This window comes from Leuciscus leuciscus (genome assembly GCF_965113295.1).
Source record: "Leuciscus leuciscus genome assembly, chromosome: 5".
Classification (NCBI taxonomy): domain Eukaryota; kingdom Metazoa; phylum Chordata; class Actinopteri; order Cypriniformes; family Leuciscidae; genus Leuciscus; species Leuciscus leuciscus.
Genome location: NC_138729.1, coordinates 29,943,057 through 29,970,134, shown reverse-complemented (window position 1 = coordinate 29,970,134; position 27,078 = coordinate 29,943,057). Strand labels below are relative to the sequence as shown.

General features: G+C 40.2%; 1 protein-coding gene and 1 long non-coding RNA gene across 12 annotated transcripts in view; one reads left to right on the top strand and one right to left on the bottom strand.

Moving 5' to 3' along the window:
- Positions 1–4,109: 4,109 nt before the first annotated feature.
- LOC309498361 overlaps positions 4,110–27,078 on the bottom strand; it is a 205,525-nt gene continuing 182,556 nt past the window's right edge. Inside the window, exon 3 of the long non-coding RNA XR_014205926.1 lies at positions 4,110–4,178. This is a non-coding gene — a long non-coding RNA (uncharacterized lncRNA). The remainder of the gene's footprint in view (positions 4,179–27,078) is intronic.
- ch25hl3 (cholesterol 25-hydroxylase like 3) lies at positions 12,479–25,699 on the top strand. 11 transcript variants are annotated; one of them, XR_014205908.1, is made up of 5 exons: positions 12,479–13,014; positions 16,774–17,153; positions 19,396–20,078; positions 20,407–22,528; positions 23,146–23,415. XR_014205908.1 is itself a non-coding variant. In XM_082169050.1 (4 exons), exons 1-2 carry the CDS (start codon positions 12,587–12,589, stop codon positions 17,147–17,149), a joined length of 804 nt encoding a protein of 267 aa, XP_082025176.1. In that variant the 5' UTR covers positions 12,479–12,586; the 3' UTR covers positions 17,150–17,153; positions 23,146–23,187; positions 25,209–25,664. The 11 variants fall into 11 exon arrangements, 6 of the variants coding, with proteins under 6 accessions (XP_082025176.1, XP_082025175.1, XP_082025174.1 ...); XR_014205912.1 differs by lacking the exons at positions 20,407–22,528; positions 23,146–23,415 and having other exon boundaries at positions 19,396–19,455; positions 19,693–19,719; XM_082169050.1 differs by lacking the exons at positions 19,396–20,078; positions 20,407–22,528 and adding an exon at positions 25,209–25,664 and having other exon boundaries at positions 23,146–23,187.

Genomic DNA, 27,078 nt, shown 5'->3' with positions numbered 1-27,078 from the left:
AAGTCGACTTATGCCAAAAGAGTAACACATGGCGATGTATGACGTAGGATGTAGGAGTAGTGTAAACTTTGACACCTCTTGCAATTGAAACAAATAGGGCTGGTCAATCGCATTCCGTCAAGTTCAAGGGTTAGTCTTTCGCTGTAAATTGTTGCATACTCAGCCTCAGCTGATAATGATTAGGGATTCAACTTGACCAACAGACCTCTCATTTCAACAAGACCAAGCCTTCAACAGACCAAGCAATGTTGTGTTTTCATGTTTTGTTGGGAATTTCCATATACATAATGATTATACTGTACAAATTGTGTATTCTATCCCCCACTACCCTACCCATCACATAAAACTTTCTGTATTTTTACGTTTTTAAAAAACATCACTTATATGATTTATAGGCCTAAGCTATTTTCCCAACAACAACAACAACAACAACAACAACAAAAAATCCCCACAAGGATTTCGGATATTGCCATCTTTGTGGAGCATAATTTGTAGGGTTGTACACACACAAACTCACTCTCTCTCTACAAGTCCCTAGCGTCCCCACTAAATTCTACGCCCCTGGGAGGAACACATTCAAATGATCTAATCAGCACAAGAGCAGGACTATATATAGCCGACACACCTATGTTCCTCGACAGTTTTCAGCATCCCTCTGCCACCCTGACTCCTCCCATTTTTGTCTGGTTCCTATCACAGCCATCAGGGATACAGAGGAGCTGGCAGGGAGCAGACACGATTCCCGATTCTCTTCTTTGTTTCCTGTATTCACAGTAATCTGTCTGCCGGGTCTTCAGAGGCGGGGCTTCATAATAGCTGCACATTCATTTGAGACAGTGAATACTACAGTGGCACCAAACCCAACTAGATAAGCCTGGAATAAAATATTGAGAAATATATCAAATGTTAGACAAAATGACAAATTCATTACAGTGTAATTCACTGGGATTTGGAAATGAGTCAGGAGATAACTGGAAGCACTAAGATAGAGGACATGTAGTATTTTAGTCATGTAATTAGTAATCCATTCTTCTTCTTATTTTTACAGGAATACCAAGATAAACGAATGACTGCACTATTTGACGGTATCCAAAACACAGCAGTAAAGTTGTGTGCTTTGTTTAGTAAATTAAAAACTTATGCAGTGTGGTCTATTTAGTGTCTTTGTCTGCCGAAGTGAGAGCTTTGCCTTCTTCCACAACAATAAATAACTGATAATGTGAAAGATATTTGAATTTGGCATCTGTCACTGCTGACTGGAGACCTAATAACAAAGACTAAGAGTATTATTCCGTTCCCACGGCCTGATCTCAATTACATACAGAATGAACTCCACACAAAAGACTCACAGATGCTGTTAATAAAGAAATATGTGGTCATTATTGGAGAAAAGTTATATAATGTCCCCCTTTATTTAACCTTTAGCATTGTTTTCTTCTTTTCTTTTCTTTTAACTTGGAAATAATTGGTGTTTTGGAACTACATGAGAATGACAAGAACATTTTCACTTTGGGGTTTAAAGGTGGTATCAGTGATTTCAGGCCCAAAATTATTTTTATCAGAGTCATCTAATCTTTCCTAACGATCCGCTAGCTGCCTGCCCCATAAGCATGCCGTCAAAAAAACGCGTCTCTCTAGGCAGCCTAGGCTCTGAGATCTGCACACAAAAACAAATGGTTTAGCCAAACACTCAAAACCAAAACAAATAGTGTTCCAACCAATCACCGACAGGGGGAGGGTGTTGTGAGGTTTTGTGCTCGTGCACGTCTGCACGCGAAGTCAGAGCTGAAGAAAAAGCTGGCTCAAAACCTCACAACACCCTCCCCCTGTCGGTGATTGGTTGGAACACTATTTGTTTTGGTTTTGAGTGTTTGGCTAAACCATTTGTTTTTGTGTGCAGATCTCAGAGCCTAGGCTGCCTACAGAGACGTGGTTTTTTGACGGCATGCTTATGGGGCGGGCAGCTAGCGGATCGTTAGGAAAGATTAGATGAATGTGACAAAAATATTTTTGGGCCTGAAATCACTGATACCACCTTTAATATCCCTTTATCCCTTTAACCTTTGTCAACTTCTTTATAATGACTTTTCATTAAATTAAAAGCAGACTTGTGGAGTGTGACTGTTTGACCCACATGTAATGTTTTATATGACATAAAAAAAAAATTCTTTTAATAAACATAAAATCACTGTAACTTAAAGGGATACTTCACCTCTGGAAAGATGAATGTGTATTTAAAATAGGTCATTTATGTAGAAGAAATGTGAAGAAATTTTTTAATTTGGAGCTTTCTAGACTGAGAAAAGCCAGAAAATGTATTTTTGGCTTATGTGGATGAAAGACAACAACTCCCAGAATGCACTTGCTTCGCTGCCCTAGGAGGCCACTCCCAAGCCACGCCTCCCGGTTAGAGAGCGCTGTTGAAAACAACAAGGCTAGGCTACTAGTGAGTCTCCGTGACGAGTTTGCCCGGGATATCGAGATCGCCCAAAATGTCCGGGATTCGGCTTTTGCGTTCTACAGTCGCCATTCCTCATGTTTACTGTGGCGAGCAGGACGAGGCTGAGAGCCGCGGGAGAACAGCGCGAGGCCGTTTGCGTGATTACTGAGACGCACCGATCTCGTATCTCTCACGGACAGTAGCGTAGCCAGGAATCACAATGTATGTGGGCCCAGAGAAAATCAGGTGGGCACAGCCTAAAAATGCATCTATTATCAAAATAGGCCAACACAAACACCTGCTTGAATACACTACAGTTTAATCAGAGCACAAGCATGTATGTCAACATAAGCAGTGTTAAGAACATAACGATAAGAACAGCATTTCCACTGCGCGCGGCCACACCACACACCGCGCCTCTGACAGATGCAAAACAACACCATCATCAAATCAGCAGGACAGTAGTGGACAGTGTGTAAAAACAATGCTTGGTCATAGTCTGGCTCAGCGGCCACTTAAATCACGTTAAATAAACAACATTGACTAGGAAACTGCATAGTAAACGTAGTTCTGTCAGGACCACTACCGTCAAATATGATTGACAATAAGCATACAGTTTGATGGATTGGCGGTATGGTTCCGTTCTGGGCGCGAACTCCCTGCGCATCCATGCAGCCTAGCATGGATAAGAGCAGGGAGAGCAGCAATAATCCCCCTTGGGGTAAACAGAACAGAACCAACATGAAAATTTGCAAATATATTTAATTCAAGATTTTAAAGTATAACATTATTCGATAATTATTCTGATTCAAGGGGAATCAGAATGTCAAATCCTGACAGGGCGAGAGGAGGAGCTGGGGATGGAGGCGGGTAATTAGCTCCTGAGAAACGCGATAGCTGCTGCTGTTAATACTGAAGGAGCTTATATATGTATATGGTGATAGGTGTCCTATTACTATAGGTAGATGTGGATCAGCTGAGGGTCAGCTGATGCGAGCTTGACTAACGTGACCTGCCAGAACTAACGCTACGCTTGATATTGGCTTACTTTTGATGACTAGCTTATAAAAGCAGATGACGGGGCTTAGAGTTGAACACTGCAATGATTTTGTTATAGTCCAACGATTCAATCAATTCTCTTTCAAATGCGAGCATGAACACGAACTTTAGTAAGTTGCGCTGTTTCATTTTAGTTTAACATACTTAGCTACACTTCAGTGTCCCTATGTGAAATGTGCTCGTTGTTGTGAAGGGGGGATGGGCTGTTCGCAATCTGACTGCGAAATGCGCTACGCGGGCATTTCGTCATCACCATGACAACCATGACAACCAGACAAGAATCAAGAAACATTAATTGTGATAATCGCAACAGAATTCCCTCCTTAGGCTACCTTGTGAGGCCACTGACTGGATGGGCCTGACTGACAGGTGGGTGGGCCCAGGCCCACCCGTAGCTAACGTTACGCGAGTGCTCACGGAGGAATTTTCTTAGCAATGTTAAAACACACATCAGCCGATCACTTGTTTAGCGTTCATGTAAACACTACATTCAGATTCACCAATCGGATGAATTCAGTTAGATTGAAACAAAAGGTGTGCATGTAAACAATGAATGGCGACTCACGGACATTTTGGACGATCTCGATGGCCGGACATGTCCGGGAAAAGAGGATGGTAACCCCTACTACTCAGCTTTCTCCTACTACTCAGCTTTCTCCACAGAGCAAGAGCCTGCTAGCTTAGCTTCCAAAGAAAGATGGCTGATACTATGTGTACATTCTGTGAGTGAGATCCCACCCTATGGGCGGGTTGAGAACATGCGGGACAGCCCCTCCTACTGGCTGTAGTCTTTAGCCTCTGGCCAGAAAATCCTCCGATGAGGCAAAATGACGATTTTTGCGTCATCGGAGGATTTTTTCCAGACAAAAAAATACATATATCTCTCATCTCAGGGGGATATGAGGGTGGAAAGCACGGTAATTCGAAAATACTACAGGTTTTCTACTAATACAAAGCTTAATGCTAAATCCTGAAGTATCCCTTTAATGTTCAATAAGACACGGAATTCCCTGTTACTTTGTGTATTTTGTGTATAATGTTAAGCAAATTTATTAAGTGGAATCCTTCCATTAAGAATCCCTCGCACGTCAAGCGAACATACTTGAGCTTCTGTTTACCACAACCTCATTGGTTCTTGAGGAAGCTCAAACGTGCTGCATAACACACAAGAATGAACCTCATTGGTTCTTGAGGAAGCTCAAACGTGCTGCATAACACACAAGAATGAACCTCATTGGTTCTTGAGGAAGCTCAAATGTGCTGCATAACACACAAGAATGAACCTCATTGGTTCTTGAGGAAGCTCAAACGTGCTGCATAACACACAAGAATGAACCTCATTGGTTCTTGAAGTAGCTCAAATGTGCTGCATAACACACAAGAATGAACCTCATTGGTTCTTGAGGAAGCTCAAACGTGCTGCATAACACACAAGAATGAACCTCATTGGTTCTTGAGGAAGCTCAAACTTGCTGCATAACACACAAGAATGAACCTCATTGGTTCTTGAGGAAGCTCAAATGTGCTGCATAACACACAAGAATGAACCTCATTGGTTCTTGAGGAAGCTCAAACGTGCTGCATAACACACAAGAATGAACCTCATTGGTTCTTGAGGAAGCTCAAACTTGCTGCATAACACACAAGAATGAACCTCATTGGTTCTTGAGGAAGCTCAAACGTGCTGCATAACACACAAGAATGAACCTCATTGGTTCTTGAGGAAGCTCAAACTTGCTGCATAACACACAAGAATGAACCTCATTGGTTCTTGAGGAAGCTCAAACGTGCTGCATAACACACAAGAATGAACCTCATTGGTTCTTGAGGAAGCTCAAACGTCCTGCTTAACACGCAGTGACTTATGGGGTAGGATAGGCCGCTAAGGATCCATTTATGGCCCTGTCCCACTTCATGTGGACTTTCGGTCTCGTGGACTTAAATTGCGCATGCTCGCCGAGTCTACAAGTCCGTAGGCCATCCCATTCAGCATTTTAACGCTCTGAAGTGTGCTCAGCAACCCTTCAAGGGTACCCTTTGTACCCTTGAAGCGGTCTTCCGCGAAGCCCGAATAGATGCAGGCTCCACACACTTTAACTACCCAGGAATCCTTGCGAAAGGCCAATCAGACAACGGATGGGAGGAGATTTCGCTCACGGATAATTGTTGACATGGCTGAGAAGAAAATATTACATTTTTTATGACCTAGATGTACATTTTACCAGTTGTTACCTACAGTTTATACAAACATGGTCATCGACCAGTGGTTGATGTCTCAAACATAATAAGAATGCGTTGAATAATACGATCACATTATGATTAATTAAATAAATAGAACCGAATGTCAGGGCTTTACTGAGTCATATGTAAACATAGTATGAATATTGAAACCTGTAAATTTATCTGAAACTCATGCACATTTTCATTATGTGTTAAAATTGTAATCTTAGTTCAAATGGAACATTATGTATTATTATGTACAACTGTATACATCATTTAAATAAGCATGATGTATCTATTGTCTAATGCCCAGGTGGCATGCACAATATCAAAATATAGAACTGTAAAATTATGCTGTGTAGTTGACATGGAGATAAGACGTCGGAGCGCAAAAATGTGATTTCTCGTGTCCAACAACAACCAGACCGTTATTTCCGGCTTGGAAGTCCACAAGTCCGGAGTGTGCCATTTGGGACAGGGCCGAAGGACGTCCCAATTCAAAGGCTGCACCCTTGGAAGGTCGCATTTGAAGGCCGATTGCGTCACCGCGGCGCGATGAAGGCTGTCCCAATTCAATTCTGCATCCTTGGAAGGCCGTATTCGAAGGCCGGTTGCGTCATCGCAGCGCGACAAAGGCCCTGTCCCAAATGGCACACTCCGGACTTGTGGACTTCCTCAGAGTCCACACTTTGGTGACGTCATGTAGTGCAGACTTATAGGGCCCATGGCGCGAGTCCACGAGGGTGCATTGAGAGGTATTTTTGGGACAGACTCTTCGTCACGCCGCTGTGACGCAATCGGCCTTCAAATACGGCCAATCGGCCTTCAAATACGGCCTTCGGAGGATGCAGCCTTCGCATTGGGACACAGCTTAGGTCATTTTGATTAAGGCCATTCGTTACAGTATTTTCCATACATAATTATTAAATTAATCACCAAATTTTGCTCCAAACTCTTATAAAAAAATATCTTTATCAGATAACCGAATCTTTAATTTTGTGAGTTAAAAATATTATATTCAAAAAAATAATGGGTAAATACACATTCATAAAATAAATGTTTTATGGATTATTCCTCTATGTTACAAAAGATACAAAGTCTCCATGTCTCTAAAAAATCTTGAGCCTATTGTTTCACTGGGTAAATCAAAAGAATAACTTTATATGTAACTTTAACTTTATTGGTGACACAGTATTTATGTAGCCTGTAAACTCCAGGGCCCGTATTCATAAAGAATCTTAATGCAAAGAGTAGCTCCTAGTGACAAAATTCGAAGAAAATTCTTAGAAATGTGGGCGTTTACTCTTAAAATTAAAGAAAAAATCCTAGTAAAGAAAAAAGTAATTCAGAAAGCATCTTAACCCTTAAAAGAGGTCTTAAGGTCAAAATTGTTAGGAGCACGGACGAGGACTTTTAAGAGGCTTAAGAGTTTCTTTAGCAGAGGAGAAAATGGCAGAAAGACGAAGAGGGAGAAGAAATGTGTTGTAGTCAATGGATGACAGTGAGTTAATAAGACGCTATAGATTAGATCGTGCAGGGATCATGTTTGTGACTGATCTTATTAGAGACACGCTAACATCTCCGATACAGCACAGAAATGCCATAGCGCCAGAAATGAAAGTAATCACTACATTACGATATTTGGCAAATTCCATGTTTGATACATTAAAACCAACATTCAAACCACCACTTAAATAGACATGCCAGCAATCAGTGTAATTGGAAAGAGTGGAACAATTTGTATCATTCTAAGCCAATCAAATACCTTATAGGAAATTAACGGCATGGTAAATAAAAAAAAAGGATTTATATACACATTTATAGCGTGTGTGTGTGTGTGTGTGTGTGTGTGAGAGAACGATCAAATAGGAATAATTATGCATGTAATTTCAAAGTGAAGGCTTAGAATAGACCCTATACTTAAAATCACTTTTTTTTCCTTCTTGGACAACCAACCAATCACAGTCTTCAAAAGATTGTGTCATACATAGCAACGGGGTCAACCCCGCCTCCTTACTAAGATGAAAGTTTTTGTCTTTTCCTTACTCAGAGTTGCTCTCAGATCGTCCCTGAATCGCTTTTAAGCTAAGACTCCTACGTAAAAGTTTTTAAGCTAAATTAAGAGTTTTCTTAGAGGATTCTTAGAATCTTTATGAATACGGGCCCAGGGCCCGTATTCATAAAGAATCTTAATGCAAAGAGTAGCTCCTAGTGACAAAATTCTAAGAAAATTCTTACAAATGTGGGCGTTTACTCTTAAAATTAAAGAAAAAATCCTAGTAAAGAAAAAAGTTATTCAGAAAGCATCTTAACCCTTAAAAGAGGTCTTAAGGTCAAAATTGTTAGGAGCACGGACGAGGACTTTTAAGAGGCTTAAGAGTTTCTTTAGCAGAGGAGAAAATGGCAGAAAGACGTAGAGGGAGAAGAAATGTGTTGCAGACAATGAATAACAGTGAGTTAATAAGACGCTATAGATTAGATCGTGCAGGGATCATGTTTGTGACTGATCTTATTAGAGACACGCTAATATTTCAGATACAGCGCAAATGCCATAGCGCCAGAAATGAAAGTAATCACTACATTACGATATTTGGCAACTGGGAAAATTCCATGTTTGATACATTAAAACCAACATTCAAACCACCACTTAAATAGACATGCCAGCAATCAGTGTAATTGGAAAGATTGGAACAATTTTTATCATTCTAAGCCAAGCAAATACCTTATAGGAAATTAACAGCATGGTAAATAAAAATAAAAAGGATTTATATACACATATATAATGTGTGTGTGTGTGAGTGTGTGTGTGTGAGAACGGTCAAATAGGAAAAATTACGCATGTAATTTCAAAGTGAAGGCTTAGAATAGACCCTATACTTAAAATCACTTTTTTTCCCCTTCTTGGACAACCAACCAATCACAGTCGTCAAAAGATTGTGTCATACATAGCAACGGGGTCAACCCCGCCTCCTTACTAAGATGAAAGTTTTTGTCTTTTTCTTACTCAGAGTTGCTCTCAGATCAGTCCCGAATTGCTCTTAAGCTAAGACTCCTACGTAAAAGTTTTTAAGCTAAATTAAGAGTTTTCTGAGAGGATTCTTAGAATCTTTATGAATACGGGCCCAGGGCCCGTATTCATAAAGAATCTTAATGCAAAGAGTAGCTCCTAGTGACAAAATTCTAAGAAAATTCGTAGAAATGTGGGCGTTTACTCTTAAAATTAAAGAAAAAAATCCTAGTAAAGAAAAAAGTAATTCAGAAAGCATATTAACCCTTAAAAGAGGTCTTAAGGTCAAAATTGTTAGGAGCACGGACGAGGACTTTTAAGAGGCTTAAGAGTTTCTTGAGCAGAGGAGAAAATGGCAGAAAGACGAAGAGGGAGAAGAAATGTGTTGCAGACAATGGATGACAGTGAGTTAATAAGACGCTATAGATTAGATCGTGCAGGGATCATGTTTGTGACTGATCTTATTAGAGACACGCTAACATCTCCAACACAGCACAGAAATGCCATAGCGCCAGAAATGAAAGTAATCACTACATTACGATATTTGGCAACTGGGAAAATTCCTTGTTTGATACATTAAAACCAACATTCAAACCACCACTTTAAATAGACATGCCAGCAATCAGTGTAATTGGAAAGAGTGGAACAATTTTTATCATTCTAAGCCAATCAAATACCTTATAGGAAATTAACAGCATGGTAAATAAAAAAAAAGGATTTATATACACATATATAATGTGTTTGTGTGTGTGAGAACGGTCAAATAGGAAAAATTACGCATGTAATTTCAAAGTGAAGGCTTAGAATAGACCCTATACTTAAAATCACTTTTTTTCCCCTTCTTGGACAACCAACCAATCACAGTCGTCAAAAGATTGTGTCATACATAGCAATGGGGTCAACCCCGCCTCCTTACTAAGATGAAAGTTTTTGTCTTTTCCTTACCATGTTCCTTACTCAGAGTTGCTCTCAGATCGGTCCTGAATTGCTCTTAAGCTAAGACTCCAAAAGTTTTTAAGCTAAATTAAGAGTTTTCTGAGAGGATTCTTAGAATCTTTATGAATACGGGCCCAGACTTCTTTCCATTCAATCTGGTAATACATTGAAATAATTCTGCAATGCTTTTATATAAAAGTTATTATTATTTTTTATCTGTAATCTTTACACCGTTAACGTATTGTCTGTATTAATTAATACTTAAGCCTAACTGATTAGTAAATATAGAGAGATAGACTTGGAGGATATATTGATATATTGACCTGATAAGAGTTGAATAAGGCCACTAATAGCATCAAATACTATTGCAAACTCTTTAGCAGTTACAGGGATCTTATAATAAGTAAGGAATGTGCTGTAATTAGATGTCCTTTATTCTTATATAATATAGTCTCACCAATATTATACCATTATCTTAGCAGTTTCTGTAAAATGAGGACTTGTTTTTAAACATATGGGCCTACAACTGTGCAAGTTATAAGCTAAAAATGAGCATCCATTAAAAAAAAAACCTTTATGAAAACAAGAAAGCTTTATCGGAACCTTATTTAGGCTACATCAAAATTCTAGCTTAAAAAATTCAAAACCTCCCCCAACTTTTCAAAAATCAATTCAGGGATGATATTCCATATTTAACCCTCTACTGCACGCATTATTATGCAATCATGGAAAAAAATGTTACAGTGTTCTTTTATATATAAAATAGACTCAAATTAACATATTCATCTTTTTTTATTTTAAATTTTTTTTGGGGGGGTACTTTTGGGTGCGTTGCCATATGGCAACATTGTGCGACAATGGAACAGCCTGATGTGTTTTCTCCCAAAATGACATGAAATTCATAGATGATAGAACATGCATGTGTTTGTGTCTTTGCATATGTGTGTGTGTGTGTGTGTGTGTGTGTGTGTGTGTGTGTGTGTGTGTGTGTGTGTGTGTGTGTGTGTGTGTGTGTGTGTGTGTGTGTGTGTGTGTGTGTGTGTGTGTGTGTGTGTGTGTGTGTGTGCGTGCGTGCGTGCACATGTGCATGGGGACTGCACAGCGACTTGTGTATGTGGTTATTTTTTGTTCACCATACAGATTTTGGAATGACAAAAACATCAAATTCTTGATCTACTTTACACCTTTCCCAACATCAGCTCAACACTGTGCAAAGGACGACATGTAACCTGAATGTTGAACATACCGGAATAGATACCTGTGTAACGGTCACCAGCTGGAGTGCCCTTGAGAGCCACCAGAGGGCACTCCACATCAGACACTCACGTTCACTCTCAGACTACATTTCCCATACTCACTGCCCGGACTCATCTCTGATCACTCATCACAGTCACCTGTACCTCATTATCACTGATTGCATTCACCTGTGTCCCATACCCCCTGTTAGTCTCAAGTCTATTTATACCATATTCATGCACTCACCGCGAAGTCTTGTTTTAGTGTTACACTGCATTTCTGAGCATTTCTGAGCATTCTCTTGGTTTTCTTGTCTCTTGGTTTTTGGATATCTTGCCCTGTTCCCTGGATTACTCTCTTGCCTCTGGTCCCTGCCTGTTTTGTTTTGTTTGTTTGTTTGTTTGTTTGGACTGACAATCTGTGTATGACCCTTGCCTGTACATTGGATTACGTCTTTGGATTGCCCCATACAATAAAGCTGCATTTGGATCTCCTCTTTGAGTCTCGGAGCAGTTTCGTAACAACCTGTCTCTTCATCCTCTGAGTCTACTAGGCCTAATTCTGCCTGCCTCTCATACTCCTCATCACTGATCCCTAGCTCATCCTCACTTTCATGAGATGGTATAACCACTTGTACCCTGTACATTTCAGCCCTCCTCTCAGCCTTGCCATAGAACACTGGCGGCTTCATTTTCTAAACAAAATAAGCGTATTTACTTTACTTTACTTTATAAATATATACAAATATATATAAATATATGAGTAGAATACAACCATCCAACTATATCAGTGCATCCATACATTGTCATTCATACAAAGCTACTCTGCATTAGCATGGGCAAAATATTGTTCCATTACCGCACAATGTTGCCATATGGCAATGGCAACATACCTATTTTATTGAATAAAAAGGTAATAGTAGTATCAAAACAATGTGACAATGATTGAAAAAAGATTAGAACTTATCCCAGATGCTTTATGTAATTTTTAAATTCTGAAGAAATATGAAAAATTGAGGAAAATCTTCACATATTCACGAGCACTTCTTCAGCTACTGGAGTCATCAAAAGTGTGTGAAAAGAATGACAGTGCAAGGGTGTGTAGTGTCATGTGATGTCATCAAATCATATCATTTTTTACCACCAGGTTCTACCATGAATTTAAGACCAATCAGAGCTCATATTTATTTTCAAATTTCAAGAAATGTCCAAAGAAAGGGTATGTTGCCATATGGCAACACCGTGCAGTAGAGGGTTAAAGTAAGTTTTAATAAATGTATTCTTAAATAAGTAATCAACAGTAAAAAATCAAGTAGCCTACATTTAAATCACCTTTTTTAATTGGATGCAGAGCTCTTTTTAATGCGGTCTGTTCTTCCAGATGACATGTGTCAATTGTTAAATAGATTTTAACAGGGCGGGAATGGCCTATCAGAAGACAGCACGGAACTCTTATTTTTATTGTGTTAATTGTCATTTTTTACAAATTTAAACTCGGTGTACAAAGAGATGGAGTGATCTTGTTTTTGAGTTGGTAAAGTTGCGATGGTGGGAGGAGAGCATCACCCCGCCTCAGAATTAAGTGACTATACTCTTCATACTGTCCAGTGAGAGCGGTTCAGACATCATCGCCCTGCTGTTGCTGCCTTTGGCGATTATGCAAAAACAACAGTAGGCTAGTTCACAAGAATGATTGCTCTCGTCTTACTTGTTTTCGGAGGCGACTCATTGCTGCAGTGTATCTGGGATTTCATGTATAAGGAACGTCATGTTCTCCTCATGTCACCCCACTGGAGCGTGTGCGCAGCTTTCAGCACTCATCTCATCTTCTCTGCTCCCTTCTTGCTTCTGGATGTGTTCAGTACACACGTGGGGTGGATTCAGAAGTACAGGATACGCAGTGAAGCTGTTGGCTTGTATCAGTGGTTTCGATGTGCTTCTCGGATTTTATGGAAATACATGGTTGGCGTTTTACCGTTAACCGCGTTGTTTCTGTCGGTACGGCGCACGCATTTCACGGAGAGAGCACCGTCCTCATTTCAAGCATTCAGGGAATGTGTCTCATGCATGCTCATCTTCGATACGCTGTTCTTCATGTTTCATTATACCATTCACAAGTAAGCAGGACACATCTCTCTGATCTCAGCATGTGGAGCTTCCTCATTGCACAATTGGAGTGACAAAGTTTTAAATTCTGTTCTCGCTATTTGGCTATTAAATAGGTTATGACTTTCTCAGTTTGTGTAAACTAGGGTTCAGTATTTTGTTAAATTATTATTCCACATTAATTTTACACATGTCTGGTACAAATATTTGGCTTTGTTTCGTTCATTGTGTATACACTTTTTTCTTTATTTACCCTGGAAGAATGAAAGTTAAATGTGACAACATGCCCCATAGTATGAACGCTGTAACATGTGAGGGGCACATTGTAACACCATGACATATGCCAGCTTAAAATTTTATCTGATCTAATAAAAAAATATACATGACAAACTAAAATATTTTCTCAATAAAATACAATTAATCCTTTTTTTTTCATATAAATAAAAATAGCATTTAAAAAAATAAAAAAAATAAAAATTAATTAAATAATAAGTTTGACAATGAACACTGCAAAACACAGATATGCAGCATTGGTCAAAACAATACAGGTAAACACATGAAGTAACATTCAGAAAAACACAGAGCTGAACAAATCACTCCCCTCCCTCCACTCACAGCTTGCAGATAGACGAGCCAGTACAAATGCTGTACATTTCTTGGAATAATATTTTCTAAATGTTCAGGTTCTTCCTCTCATTCTTTATTCATATAAATATCATCATAATAAATTCATTCATAATACATATTCATACGTATTTTCAGTTTCAATATATTCATAAATACATTATAACCAAACAAACATTCACTGGTCAGTCTTAACTTTTTATCTGGATGTTTTATTTCATATAGAATTAATGTAATGTTATCCTGTAGTCACATAATTGTTATTAATTTTGTAATGTTTGTGAAAAATATATATATTTAAAAAAAATCCGTATTGTGTTGAATACGCTTAACATAAAATCTGTTACTGTGGTACAGTGATAAAAATTACGAAATCTAACATATTAATGGGTAAAAATAAAATTGATTATTTAAAAAAAAAAACGTATTTAATCCTCCATATGATGGTTTATGTGCTTGGATTATTTCCATTGATTAAACAATAGTTAAAAAAAAAAACATGTTTATATCCTTCTGATTATTAACATTAATTTATGTTCCATGCCGCTTATACCACTATGGGACGCGGGAGAATATCTAAAATAAATAAGATGAAATCAGTTTAATAGAACATCAAGGGAACATTAGTGGAACGTTCTGCAACCCCCCCCCCCCCCCAAAAAAAGGGGGGGGGGGGGGGATTAATATAGGTGTTCTGAGGCAAACCATGAGTTTGATGAAAAATTTCATATTTAAAACTTGATAAAGTAAAATAACTACATTCCTGCCAAACAAACATACGGATCTGACTTAAAGTCGACATGAAATCAAAATTGATCCTATTTACTTTGTTAGCGCATATTACTAGTCTTGTGGGGAACAATTAATCCATGCAAGTTAATACACAGAAAAAAATTGTTTGCCGTGGTAATCTTTAATCAAAATCTGAAAAGTTACTTCCGGTCTGGTTCTGATGACGTCAGTTTGACGGCTTGTGTTGAAAACGCTTAACCAGTGGTGGTAACGAAGTAAAAATACTTTGTTACTTTACTTAAGTATTTTTTTCGGGGATCTGTACTTTACTTGAGTATGATTTATTTGCATCTACTTTCACTCTTACTCCACTACAATATGAAAGACAAAGTTTACTTTTTACTCCGATACATTTCCCCATGCCCACTCCCAAGTATTTATTACACTGGCTTTCCAAACCAATGAAAAACTTGGTTTTCTTTTGAAAAAAAGAACGCGCGAGGCCACGAGCTCTTTGCCGGCATAGCCTATGCTCTCGCAGCAGTCAGTTAGTTTGTCATTGCAAAGTGGAAGATAACTGATGAAACAGATGAAGCTGCAGCTATTGCTGCCAGCAATGATCCCGAGATTCCCGATAGGGATCACCCATGGCCATATCTCATGGAAATAGTCGAATTCACTGAAGTCAAGGGAGATTCTTATCGGCTAAAATGTCTTCTTTGCCTGCCACGGGTGAATGCAATTTCAGTATTCAAAACTTCACTCTCAAATCTGAGAAAACATATTTAGGTGAGTTGACGTTAATGATGTTACTATTGTTAGCTAAATGATTTCATATTGACTAACGTTATATGGAACATGTCTATTGCAAGTTCAACCCCTATAGGCTACTGCGTTAAGGTGCTTCATTGTCTCTTGATTGCAAATCTAACAAATTCTTAATTGCAGTATCTAATCTCATCATTTGTTCAATTAAAACATTGCATATCACTCCCAAAACAATCTGCTTAATTATTTATATTTACATTTATATTTAAATTTTGAATATTTACTTTTTACTTTCGGTACTTAAGTATTTTTTAAATCGGATACTTTTGTACTTTTACTCAAGTGATGTTTGAATGGAGGACTTTCTACTTTTACTGGAGTCATTTTTTATTTATGAATATCTACTTTTACTTGAGTATAACTTTTGAGTACTTTTACCACCCCTGCGCTTAACCACTCCCCTCAAACCGTTAGTCTGCTATGAGCAGAGGTGGAGAGGAGGAGCGCTAAAGTAAAACTCTGCCCTCTGTTCAATATTCTGTTTCACTTGGAAATACGTCACAACACTGGAGAAAAGTAATTTGAAACTTCCGGTTCATGGGGACTTTAAGCGTAAAGCGCAATGCGACGTACTGCGGATATTTACGCTACGCCATGACGCACTATACGCCACGTCCGACGTCACAAGTTGCGCATTAGCGGAAACTTGAATTTTACGTGTTAAATATGAATATTTTTCCTACACAAACTCATCACTTTGCTTCAGAAGGCCTTTATTAACACCCCGGAGCCGTTTGGAGTTTTTGAGCTACAAACTGTTGGTTGCAATTCACTGCCATTATCAAGCTTGGAAGAGCCAGGACATTTATAAATATAATTCCAATTGTATTCGTCTGAAAGAAGAAAGTCATATACTCCTATGATGGCTTGAGAGTGAGTAAATTATGGGGTAATTTTCATTTTAAAGTGAACTACTCCTTTAAGAGAATAGGGACAACCCTTTAAGACCATGAGCTGGGCGCCAAACATTTTTCCCATCAAAGTGGATTCGGACACGCCCTACGTGCACTTGCACCGTGCGCTTTAGACCATGTGCTTAGATAGTTAAAAAAGGGCCCCAAGTGTTTGAATGTTGAGTAGCAAACTCATTGGCTGTTTATACAGCAGGAACCAATCAGCTGTGCCCTATAGAGAATGATGTGATCTCAAACAGATTGAGTTATCTAGACTCTAGATTCTAGAGTTTCATGACATAACTTTGTATAATTAGACAAAACTGTGCACATCCAGCAAACAAAAAGCTCTATGAGGGTGCGCTCAACCATAAAAAACAAAAACAAAACATGTTCTACAGGAGAACATGCAATAAATAATTGTTCTATTTATGGAGCTGTGATGTGCCAACTTCTTTTTATTACATTTAAAATTACAAATATAAGGAACAAAGATCATGTGCAGCTAAATAGAAAATATTGGGGAAAAAATCACTCTCCTCCATTCATCTTTTATAATCTGTTGATGTCATTATGATATATCTCACTCTACTTATTTTCTCCACTTGTAGATTCAGCATAAATTAAATAACATTTTATAACACACAATAATATATATCTCAAACTAAAACAAATGTATGAATTTTTCCCCAGAATTCCCTGGCTGTACCAGAACATCCACCGCATTCACCATCTGAACAGGGACACTTTTGCTCTGGCAGCTCAAGACTCCAGTATTTCTGAACTGCTGTCTCTACAAACCCTTGCATTTATCAGTGCCATGCTGGTGGGCTGCCACCCTGTTAGCGAAATCCTTTTCCATCTGGTTAACACCTGGATGGCAGTGGAGGACCACTGTGGATATGACTTTCCTTGGGCAGTGCACCGGTTGCTGCCATGCTTTGGTGGGGCTCCGCACCACCTGGCTCACCATCAGCACTTTAAAGGGAACTTCGCCCCCTACTTCAGACACTGGGATTACATCTTTGGGACCTCATTGCCCATCCCAGTAAATGAAGAAGACAATTGATAAGGTGAATCCCGGGTTAATTAGGCCATTATGACAGTGAGATTGAGAATGTAAAAAAGTCTCACATTCAGGGCCGGCCCTGATCAATTTTCTGGCAAGAATTTTACCTGGTTCCCCATGCAGCCTATTTTACCCCGTCACTGTGTTCATGATTGTTTAGTCTATATATGAAGAGTTCAGATGCAAAAGCCTCTAAGTGCCATCTGAAATTTTCTTCTAGAATGATCATTTTTATAAAGCTTGTATATTTAAGTTAAGTAATTTCACTTAAATGACAATTAATAGGTCATTTGCATTGCCATTTAAGTGAAATTATTGAACTTAAATATACAAGCTTGATAAAAATGATCATTCTAGAAGAAAATTTCAGATGGCACTTAGAGGCTTTTGCATCTGAACTCTTCATATATATATATATATATATATATACACACACACACACACACACACACACACACACTCCTCTTCTCTTCTTTTTGGCACTGTATCTATCGCAGACAGTCACAATCAGGTCATTTTCACCGTGTCTAGACCTGGCGCGATCGAGCTGCCAGGCCCATTTCTACGTGGGTGCTTGAGTGTGTTAATCACCCTGAAACAAAAGCAATGCTGCCTTACATTGCTCTGTACACACTTCAAGCACTCGCTGGGCTGGGGAAGATTGATGTGCCGGACACCGGCCCATTTGTATCGTATTTCACCCTGAATGAATAGTTTAACAGATTTTCAAATGTCCTTACTGAAATAAGTCCAGATACCAAGGAACATCAAGTTAATTCGGTTTAAAATAATCATACAGTTTACAATCACACTTGCAATTGCAAGGTCTAATTTTTTTACTCTACCTAAACTGTGTGGATGTTTTATGCATGCTTTGATTACTGGCTATTTATTTAGGTAAGGGTTAGTAACACACATGTAACATTTCATTAAAAAAAATTTCTATACAAATATAATTATTACAGTTGGTAAATTCCCATGTTACTTTAAAACTTTAATTTTCAAGTTTTAAAATGTTTTATTATAAAGTCACATAACAAACTGCCTTGGGTGCATTTTGAAGAATTTCCAATGGACATTTGTCGAACAGTTTAATAAAAACATAGCAACATTATAATGTTATGTTGAAGTAATTATATACAGTTGCATTAAAAAGTTTGAGGTTGGTAAGATTTTTTTAAATGTTTCTTATCTCTGATGCTCACCAAGGCTGCATTTACTTGAACAAAAAAAACTGTAATATTATGAAATATTGGTGCATTTTAAAGTAACTTTTTTTCTATTTGGATTAGTTATACGATCTCTCTCTGAACTTCTTGAAACGTGGTAGTTTGCGTATAGGCTGTCAATGGAGGGACAGAAATCTCTTAGATTTCACCAAAAATGTCTTCATTTGTGTTCAGAAGATGAACGAAAGTCTTATGGGTTTGGAATGACATGAGGGTGAGTAATTAATAACAGAATTTTCATTTTTGGGTGAACTAACCCTTTATTAAGGATACTTGATAACTATGATATGTTTTATAATATTAAGTCCAGTGCTTAAATGACAATCAAAGTAACAAAGTCTGCGAGTGTGGCCAGCTTGAAGTCCAGTCCAGTTCTTTTTCTGTACTAAAATAGAAAACATGTCAATATCACAGGCATAGCCCATTCAAAGTTTGTCAAGTGCTCATCAAGCTAACATACACTTAATTACTTTAATGGTTTGACTTGGCTCGAGTTTATGGTTGTGGAGTAAAGCAGGCCATGGCACTGAAGCTGGAGACAGATCAGTGGTAATTTGTACCCAAATGTCAGAAAATGTACTCGAATCAATGAAAAGCACTAATAAAGCCCCAGTCTTACAGATCAATAACTAAAAAAAATAGTTTTAGGGTTTAGTTACCCTTTAAAAGCTTTGGCAGAGCTGATCATGTAATTTGTTTGTCCAGCAAGGACACTAATTTTCATTCAGCAGAGTGAAAGCAGCCAACAAACTATGGCTGTGTCCGAAACCGCATACTTCCTTACTTTATAGTTGGGGAAAAGCAGTAGGCGAGCGAATAAGTATGTCCGAATCCTTAGTATCCATAAAAGAGTGGGCGAGAATTACCTGGGTGACGTACTAATTCTCGTGAGATACGGATGTGCGTATACTAATAGTGCGTCCGAATATTCCTACTTTACTATATAGTAGGAGAAAACAGTAGCCTACGTGAAAGGAGTCGTATGTCCGAAACCTACACGATACTTTTCTATCCCAGGAGGCCACGGGCGAGGATAATCGAACATCACGGAGATCAGCGACGCGGGTGTTTTCAAATGTGAGTAAACATTGTTCCTTGTGTTAAAATCGCATGTGTTGAACTACTGTAAACTGTTGAACTGTTGAAGGTGTAAAGATGTTAGACAGTACAGTATAGTTGTGATTTTGCTGTAAAAACAAGTTTTTTTTATGTATAGGGGAGCTCCAGTAAGCACACGTACGTCTCTAAATTGGATTTACATAAACGTATACATCTTAAAGACGCTTATTTTAAATGTCTATTAACATCTGACAGGAAAATCGTCTATAAGTATCACAGATGAGCACATCACAACATCACAACATGAAATAGACATCTGAGTGAGTGATGTGAGTATGTGTCCTATTGTGTAGGAGAATTTATTGTTGTCAACACTGCTTATATTACATGATAAACAAATCTACATAAAATAACTAAACATATGTTATCTATTTTTTTTGTCCATTGGTATTGTTGATAAATTGAGGAACATTTATGTTGAATAAAAAGTGAGTTAACACATCAGCATCAACCTCAACATGTAAATGTTTATTGAGCTCATAAATCACATAGCCCTAGGTAACGTGAATCTTGTCTGGATGTTACAGGAACAGATGAACACGTGTGTTTATCTGGTGGAGAGTGGCTCATGAAGGCTTTGAGTGAGTATACTACAGAAATGAATGAAAAAAATCTATTTAAATCTTAAGTTGTAGTTTATTTTAATTTGAGTTTAAGTTTAGTTATTGAGTTTAAGTTGAGTTATTACAGAGTTATTACAGCACTTTTCTGATTCTTGATTTCTGTGCATCTGCTGGAGAGATTTTGTGGTGGAGCAGAGGATGCAAGGCAGGGTGACTGCGGCATTTGTGGAGGGGAAAAGGAAAACCTAAAATAAAAATAAAGATAATTTTGTTACTTGTAATACAGAAAGAGACATTGTGCTGTTAACATGTCTGTTTTTTTATTATGTTTTGTGCATTTTTGTAGGATTCTGAAATTTCTGCAGACTGGTATATCATCATCACTGAGGATGAGGAGACCAGAGCTGAATCCTGGAAAATGGTGCCATGGATGAGACCCTCCATCACTCCACCTCCCCTTACGAGACCCTCCATCACTCCACCTCCCCTTACGAGACCCTCCATCACTCCACCTGTCCTTACGAGACCCTCCATCACTCCACCTCCCCTTATGAGACCCTCCATCACTCCACCTGTCCTTACGAGACCCTCCATCACTCCACCGGCTCTTACTAGACCCTCCATCTCTCCACCTGTCCTTATGAGACCCTCCATCACTCCACCGGCCCTTACGAGACCCTCCATCACTCCACTGGCCCTTACTAGACCCTCCATGTCTCCACCTGTCCTTACGAGACTCTCCATCACTCCACCTGTCCTTACTAGACCCTCCATCTCTCCACCTGTCCTTACGAGATCCTCCATCACTCCACCCGCCCTTACGAGACTCTCCATCACTCCACCTGCCCTTACGAGACCCTCCATCACTCCACCTGCCCTTACTAGACCCTCCATCACTCCACCGGCCCGTACGATACCCTCCATCACTCCACCTCCCCTTACGAGACCCTCCATCACTCCACCGGCCCGTACGAGACCCTCCATCACTCCACCTGTCCTTACGAGACTCTCCATCACTCCACCAGCCCTTACGAGACCCTCCATCACTCCACCTGTCCTTACTAGACCCTCCATCTCTCCACCTGTCCTTACGAGACCCTCCATCACTCCACCGGCCCTTACGAGACCCTCCATCACTCCACCTGTCCTTACTAGACCCTCCATCTCTCCACCTATCCTTACGAGATCCTCCATCACTCCACCAGCCCTTACGAGAATCTCCATCACTCCACCTGCCCTTACGAGACCCTCCATCACTCCACCTGCCCTTACTAGACCCTCCATCTCTCCACCGGCCCGTACGATACCCTCCATCACTCCACCTCCCCTTACGAGACCCTCCATAACTCCACCGGCCCTTACTAGACCCTCCATCTCTCCATCTGTCCTTACGAGACCCTCCATCACTCCACCAGCCCTTACGAGACCCTCCATCACTCCACCTGTCCTTACTAGACCCTCCATCTCTCCACCTGTCCTTATGAGACCCTCCATCACTCCACCTGCCCTTACTAGACCCTCCATCACTCCACCAGCCCGTACGAGACCCTCCATCACTCCACCTGCCCTTACTAGACCCTCCATCTCTCCACCTGTCCTTACGAGACCCTCCATCACTCCACCTGCCCTTATTGCCTCAGATTGTGAAGCACAGCGCAGCACGCAACAACCTCAGGCACAAAGGCATGGCTCACCTCTGGCTGTGAAGAAAATAGAGCACCAGCTTGTTATCAGCAAAGGCTCGCTCTACTATGCTTCTCTCATGGGAGTGTTTGCTGTTGAGACGAGTCTCACAGGTTCAGTTGTTGGAAAGTTTTCTTTCTTCGACGCAAGACCAGGAGACAGTTGGGATCGCGTTCAACAGAAGTTATTCTTTATTGAGAACTCCGCTGTACGTGGCTGCAGTACTTCCAACATTATCTAACTAAGGGAACTCTACATGGTTTCTTTATAGGCATTTCAGTGGGCTGTCCTTAAAGGTGCTGAACTTACACACAGTCTTTAGGGATGACTACTGAATCTAATCATCTAAAGACAATAAAGGCAATTACCCCCAACTGAGATAATGGTACCCCCCAAATTGTATAAACAACACATGGTCACAAGAACTAAGACTAGGTAAACATTCACACATAGTTCAACTCTTAGTAGAAAGATCAAAGACTAACAAAACCCCTTCAAAGGAAACTGTTAAATCTAATCAGTAAATGGATGCCCTCATGTTCACCTGGAATGCCCAATACAGTATAGTTCACCTTAGTTTTTTATGTGATGTTATGTAAGGAAGTAGGATCAGCAGATCTTAAACATATTCTTAAATTTGTAATCCTACACAGTACAGACTCTCTGTATGAGGTGATGAGGGAGACGGTGCTCTCAGGCAAGGATAGCCTCGATGTCCCTTTCCCATCCATAATCAGATCCCAGTCTGACTGCAGCAATGAGGAACATGATGGACAGCAGAGACGGTGGGAACGGTGGTCAGCTGATTCATCAGAATAAAGCTGAAGAATGAGAACTGCTGTGTTGAGATAATTAATATAATAAATTGTATTAAATAATGCATTAATTCATTGCTTGACTGAAAATTGTGATGTGTTCACTGCAATTATCTAGTGTAGTCGTGCATAGCTATGTCCTACGAAGTAATATTAAGTATTGGTCAGCATTTAGCTTTCCTGTAGCTCAGTGGTAAGAGCACTGCGTTAACAACGCAAGGTTGTGGGTTTGATCCCAGGGGATTGCACATACCTATGTATAAATGTATAGGATAATGCAATGTAAGTCGCTTTGGATAAAAGCGTCTGCCAAATGCGTAAATGTAGATTCTAAATGTAGATTTATCATTATTATTGTGCTGTGGTGGGCTAGCAATGCAATTCATTTTGGGGTAATCTTAATTTCTAAGGAGTGATGCTGTCACGGTTTATGAATTCACTGTCTCCTTTCGTCTCGTCTTGCATTGTGTGTGTGTGTGCATGTGGGCGGGGTCACTGATCGCTGCAGCTGTGTCTGATCAGCGTGCCAGCTGCAGTTGATCAGCTAACCCTATTTAGTCCCTCTGTTTTCACTCTGTCTTTGTCAGAGCGTTGTGGTGTTTTCCCGGTGTGTGTTCCTGTTCCTGTTCGTTTGGATTGTGGATTATCTTCGTGTCTTCGTGATTGACGTCTGTCTGGATTCCCGCACTTCTGGACTGAATCACCGCGCACTGCCACAGAGGATTGACTGCACTGGATCACCGAGCACCACCACCAAGTTGCCTACCAAGGTCCCTGCGTCACCTTACATCTGAGTTGTGTCCGCCTGACCTGCATCTATTCCCTTTGCCAAATAAAACATTTTACTTGCACTTGCATCGTGATTGTTACAGAACACTCTGACCAAATCATGGATGCAGCAAGTTCGATTGACTGGGACGAGTTTGCCTCTCGCAGCATCGCGAGAATGGACCAACAGGAGGAGAGCATCTCCAATACAGGTCGGGCGGTCCAAGCTCTTGTGACGCAGGTGTCCGAACTCACCCAACAGCTACAACATCTAAGAGCTCCCACTGCGCTGCCCACTGCGTCGCCCACACCGCCCGTTCAGCCCATTCCACCAGAGTCGCAAATTCATCGCGAGCCACGCCTACCCACACCTGAGGGATATTCAGGTGAGCCTGAGTTTTGCAGAGCTTTTCTTACCCGATGCTCTATGCATTTCTCATTACAGCCACAAACATTCAGCCAGGAATAATCTAATGTGGCATTTGTCCTCATGCTGCTTTCGGGCAAGGCGGCTCTTTGGGGAACGCCGGTGTGGGAGAACCAAGAAATTTCACTCATTACATCTGGCAACCATACTGAGACTATAACTTTTCTCTTCATGGACTCACCGCTCGCACCTATGGTACTTGGCCATCCCTGGCTCGCTCAACACAACCCCAGAGTCGACTGGGGTCACAATTCTGTATCTGCTTGGAGTAATATGTGTCATGAGTCATGTCTAGTGTCTGCGTGTTCGTCTGTACCTGTTTCTGTGTTTCAGGAGGAGTCAGTGAATTTATCTAACGTGCCCGAGGAGTACCAGGACCTGAGGGAGGTGTTCAGTAAGTCCCGTGCTGCTTCTCTCCCTCCGCATCGTCCCTATGACTGTGTCATATATTTAGTGCCAGGTGAGTCTCCGCCTAAGGGCAAGTTATATTCGCTTTCTGTTCCAGAAAGGGAGGCTATGGATAAATATATTTCTGATTCTCTTGCTTCCAAATTCATTCGCCCTTCCTCATCTCCAGCGGGGGCGGGGTTCTTTTTTGTGGGGAAGAAGGATGGGTCTCTGCGACCGTGTATTGATTATCGGGGGTTGAACAACATCACGGTAAAGAATACTTATCCTTTGCCGTTGATGTCTTCAGCCTTCGAGCGGTTACAGGGAGCATCCATCTTCACAAAATTGGATTTACGTAACGCTTATCATTTGGTCCGCATAAGGAAGGGTGATGAATGGAAGACCGCGTTCAATACCCCCAGGGGGCATTTTGAATACTTGGTCATGCCTTTCGGGCTGTCCAACTCCCCAGCGGTCTTCCAGGCACTCGTCAATGACGTGCTGAGAGACATGGTTGATCAGTTCATATATGTTTACCTGGATGACATATTGATTTTTTTTTTTTTCATCTTCTCTCCAGGAACACGTTCAGCACGTCAGACGAGTGCTTCAAACTTCCTCCGGCGTACAGGTGAATTCACCCCGCCTTTCATGTCTCCAAATTTAAACCAGTTTTTCGTTCTCCCCTTAATCCGCCGGCCCCGGTTCCCCCACCATCGCGACTCGTAGACAGGGAACCTACGTATTCGATCAATCGTATTCTGGACTCGAGACGGAGGGGACACGGATTCCAGAGAGAAGTTGGGTTCCTGCTAGGGACATTCTGGATCACACCCTTATTGATGATTACAATCAACAGGTAGGTGCCTCTGGGAGCGCCAGGAGGCGCTCCTAGGGGAAGGGGTACTGTCACGGTTTATGAATTCACTGTCTCCTTTCGTCTCCTCTTGCATTGTGTGTGTGCATGTGGGCGGGGTCGCTGATCGCTGTGTCTGATCAGCGCGCCAGCTGCAGTTGATCAGCTAACCCTATTTAGTCCCTCTGTTTTCACTCTGTCTTTGTCAGAGCGTTGTGGTGTTTCCCCGGTGTGTGATCCTGTTCCTGTTCCCGTGCTGTTCGTTTGGATTGTGGATTATCTTCGTGTCTTCGTGATTGACGTCTGTCTGGATTCCCGCACTTCTGCACTGAATCACCGCGCACTGCCACAGAGGATTGACTGCACTGGATCACCGAGCACCACCACCAAGTTGCCTACCAAGGTCCCTGCATCCCCTTCCATCTGAGTTGTGTCCGCCTGACCTGCATCTATTCCCTTTGCCAAATAAAACGCTTTACTTCCACTTGCATCCAGCCTCGTGATTGTTACAGATGCTTACATTTCCCCGAGTAAAATCAGCAGTTTTCTCCAAAGGCGAGATCTTCGCGCAGCTTCCCATCTCCTTTGAATAGACACTACAAACATTACAAACGCTGTGGAAAACTGTTTCTAGGTAGGGCTGTCGAGTCACTGATGTTAGTGCACCTGTCGCTCATATCATTTGGTTATTGCAGAACTAATAGTTGCATAAAGATCAGGGAAAGATACCATGGTTGTATCTTTCAACAATGAACAATCATAATGACAAAAGAAAACATAATTATGGTTTTGTGTACATCATAATGTAAGAATACACAGGGGAAAAAAGCACAATGACAAGGTTAAATATCTTTGTATAATTCATCATAATACATAAAGAAAATGCATTTTTTGTTTGCTATTTATAAGCCTGAGGGATACAACGAGAGTTAATTTCAACAAGAAAAAGAGGAAAACACTGGAGATTTAAGCGACTTTTGCTTGTGGGCGAACATTTTTGCATATAAAATGAAGAAATTTACAACATATTCAAGAGATGACGATTTGGGGGTTTCTTAATAAAAAATGATATATTTAAGGATAAAACCATGGGTCACATTAGTGGGTTAAAAATATAAGAACTTAAATCAACCCATAATTTATTGGTTATTTACACAAAATAAATGGGCAGCTGTTTCTTCAACAAGACCACAAAATGAGCAAGTTTTGTCAATATCAAGATATTTACAGATAGATGAATTAAACCTGTCGCTCATATCTTTTAAGTTGTTGCGCTTGTGATAACGTCGTAGGTCACATGAAAATGTCAACATGGCGGATGATGTATGGCTCGCATTCATACTTAACGAGACCTGGCTATAAAGTACCTACTCTTTTAGCGCTCGTTAAGTAAGTACTTATTGAAATTAAGTACCTACTCAGTGAGTATGTGGTTTCGGATGCAGCCTCTGCTTGGTGGTTTGAGAAACTCCATCTCAAATAGGACTTGGTAGGACACTGAATCTTGCTAAACCTTATCCGTGAAAGCCACATAATTTCTTTGCAACAAGTCTGGATGCACAGCATCATTCACCTTCACGGTGCCAAAAAGCCTTCTTAAACTGACATTTTTAATTAAGAGTATAGCCTTCATGGGAACATCAATCACAGTTCCACTTTTAATATTGCTCCCCACATTGCACTTTGGTGAATTATAAAGGATTATTCACTCTTTTTGCTTGTTCAGGGAACACAAGCCTACAGCGTACATTTACGGTAATGAAAACAAGTTTGTTAAGAGGTAACTTGTTAATACATTTAAGAACTTTTAAAAAGTCCCTGATATATGCATTCCACTAATGTATTCCACATGCCCTCTTATTTGACATGTAAATTCCATTGGAATTTCAGTGCCACATCCACAGATCAAATCAAAGAGCATGATTTATTCCTGCTAAAGTGTTGTTAGCTTGAGTTAAACTCTGCTCATTACCATTCCTTACGATCGCAGACAACATGACTAAGCCAAAATCCAAGAAAGGAGACAAATCAGCAGAGGATGCATGTGAAAAAGCCAGACAAAAAACTCAGAAACTCAGA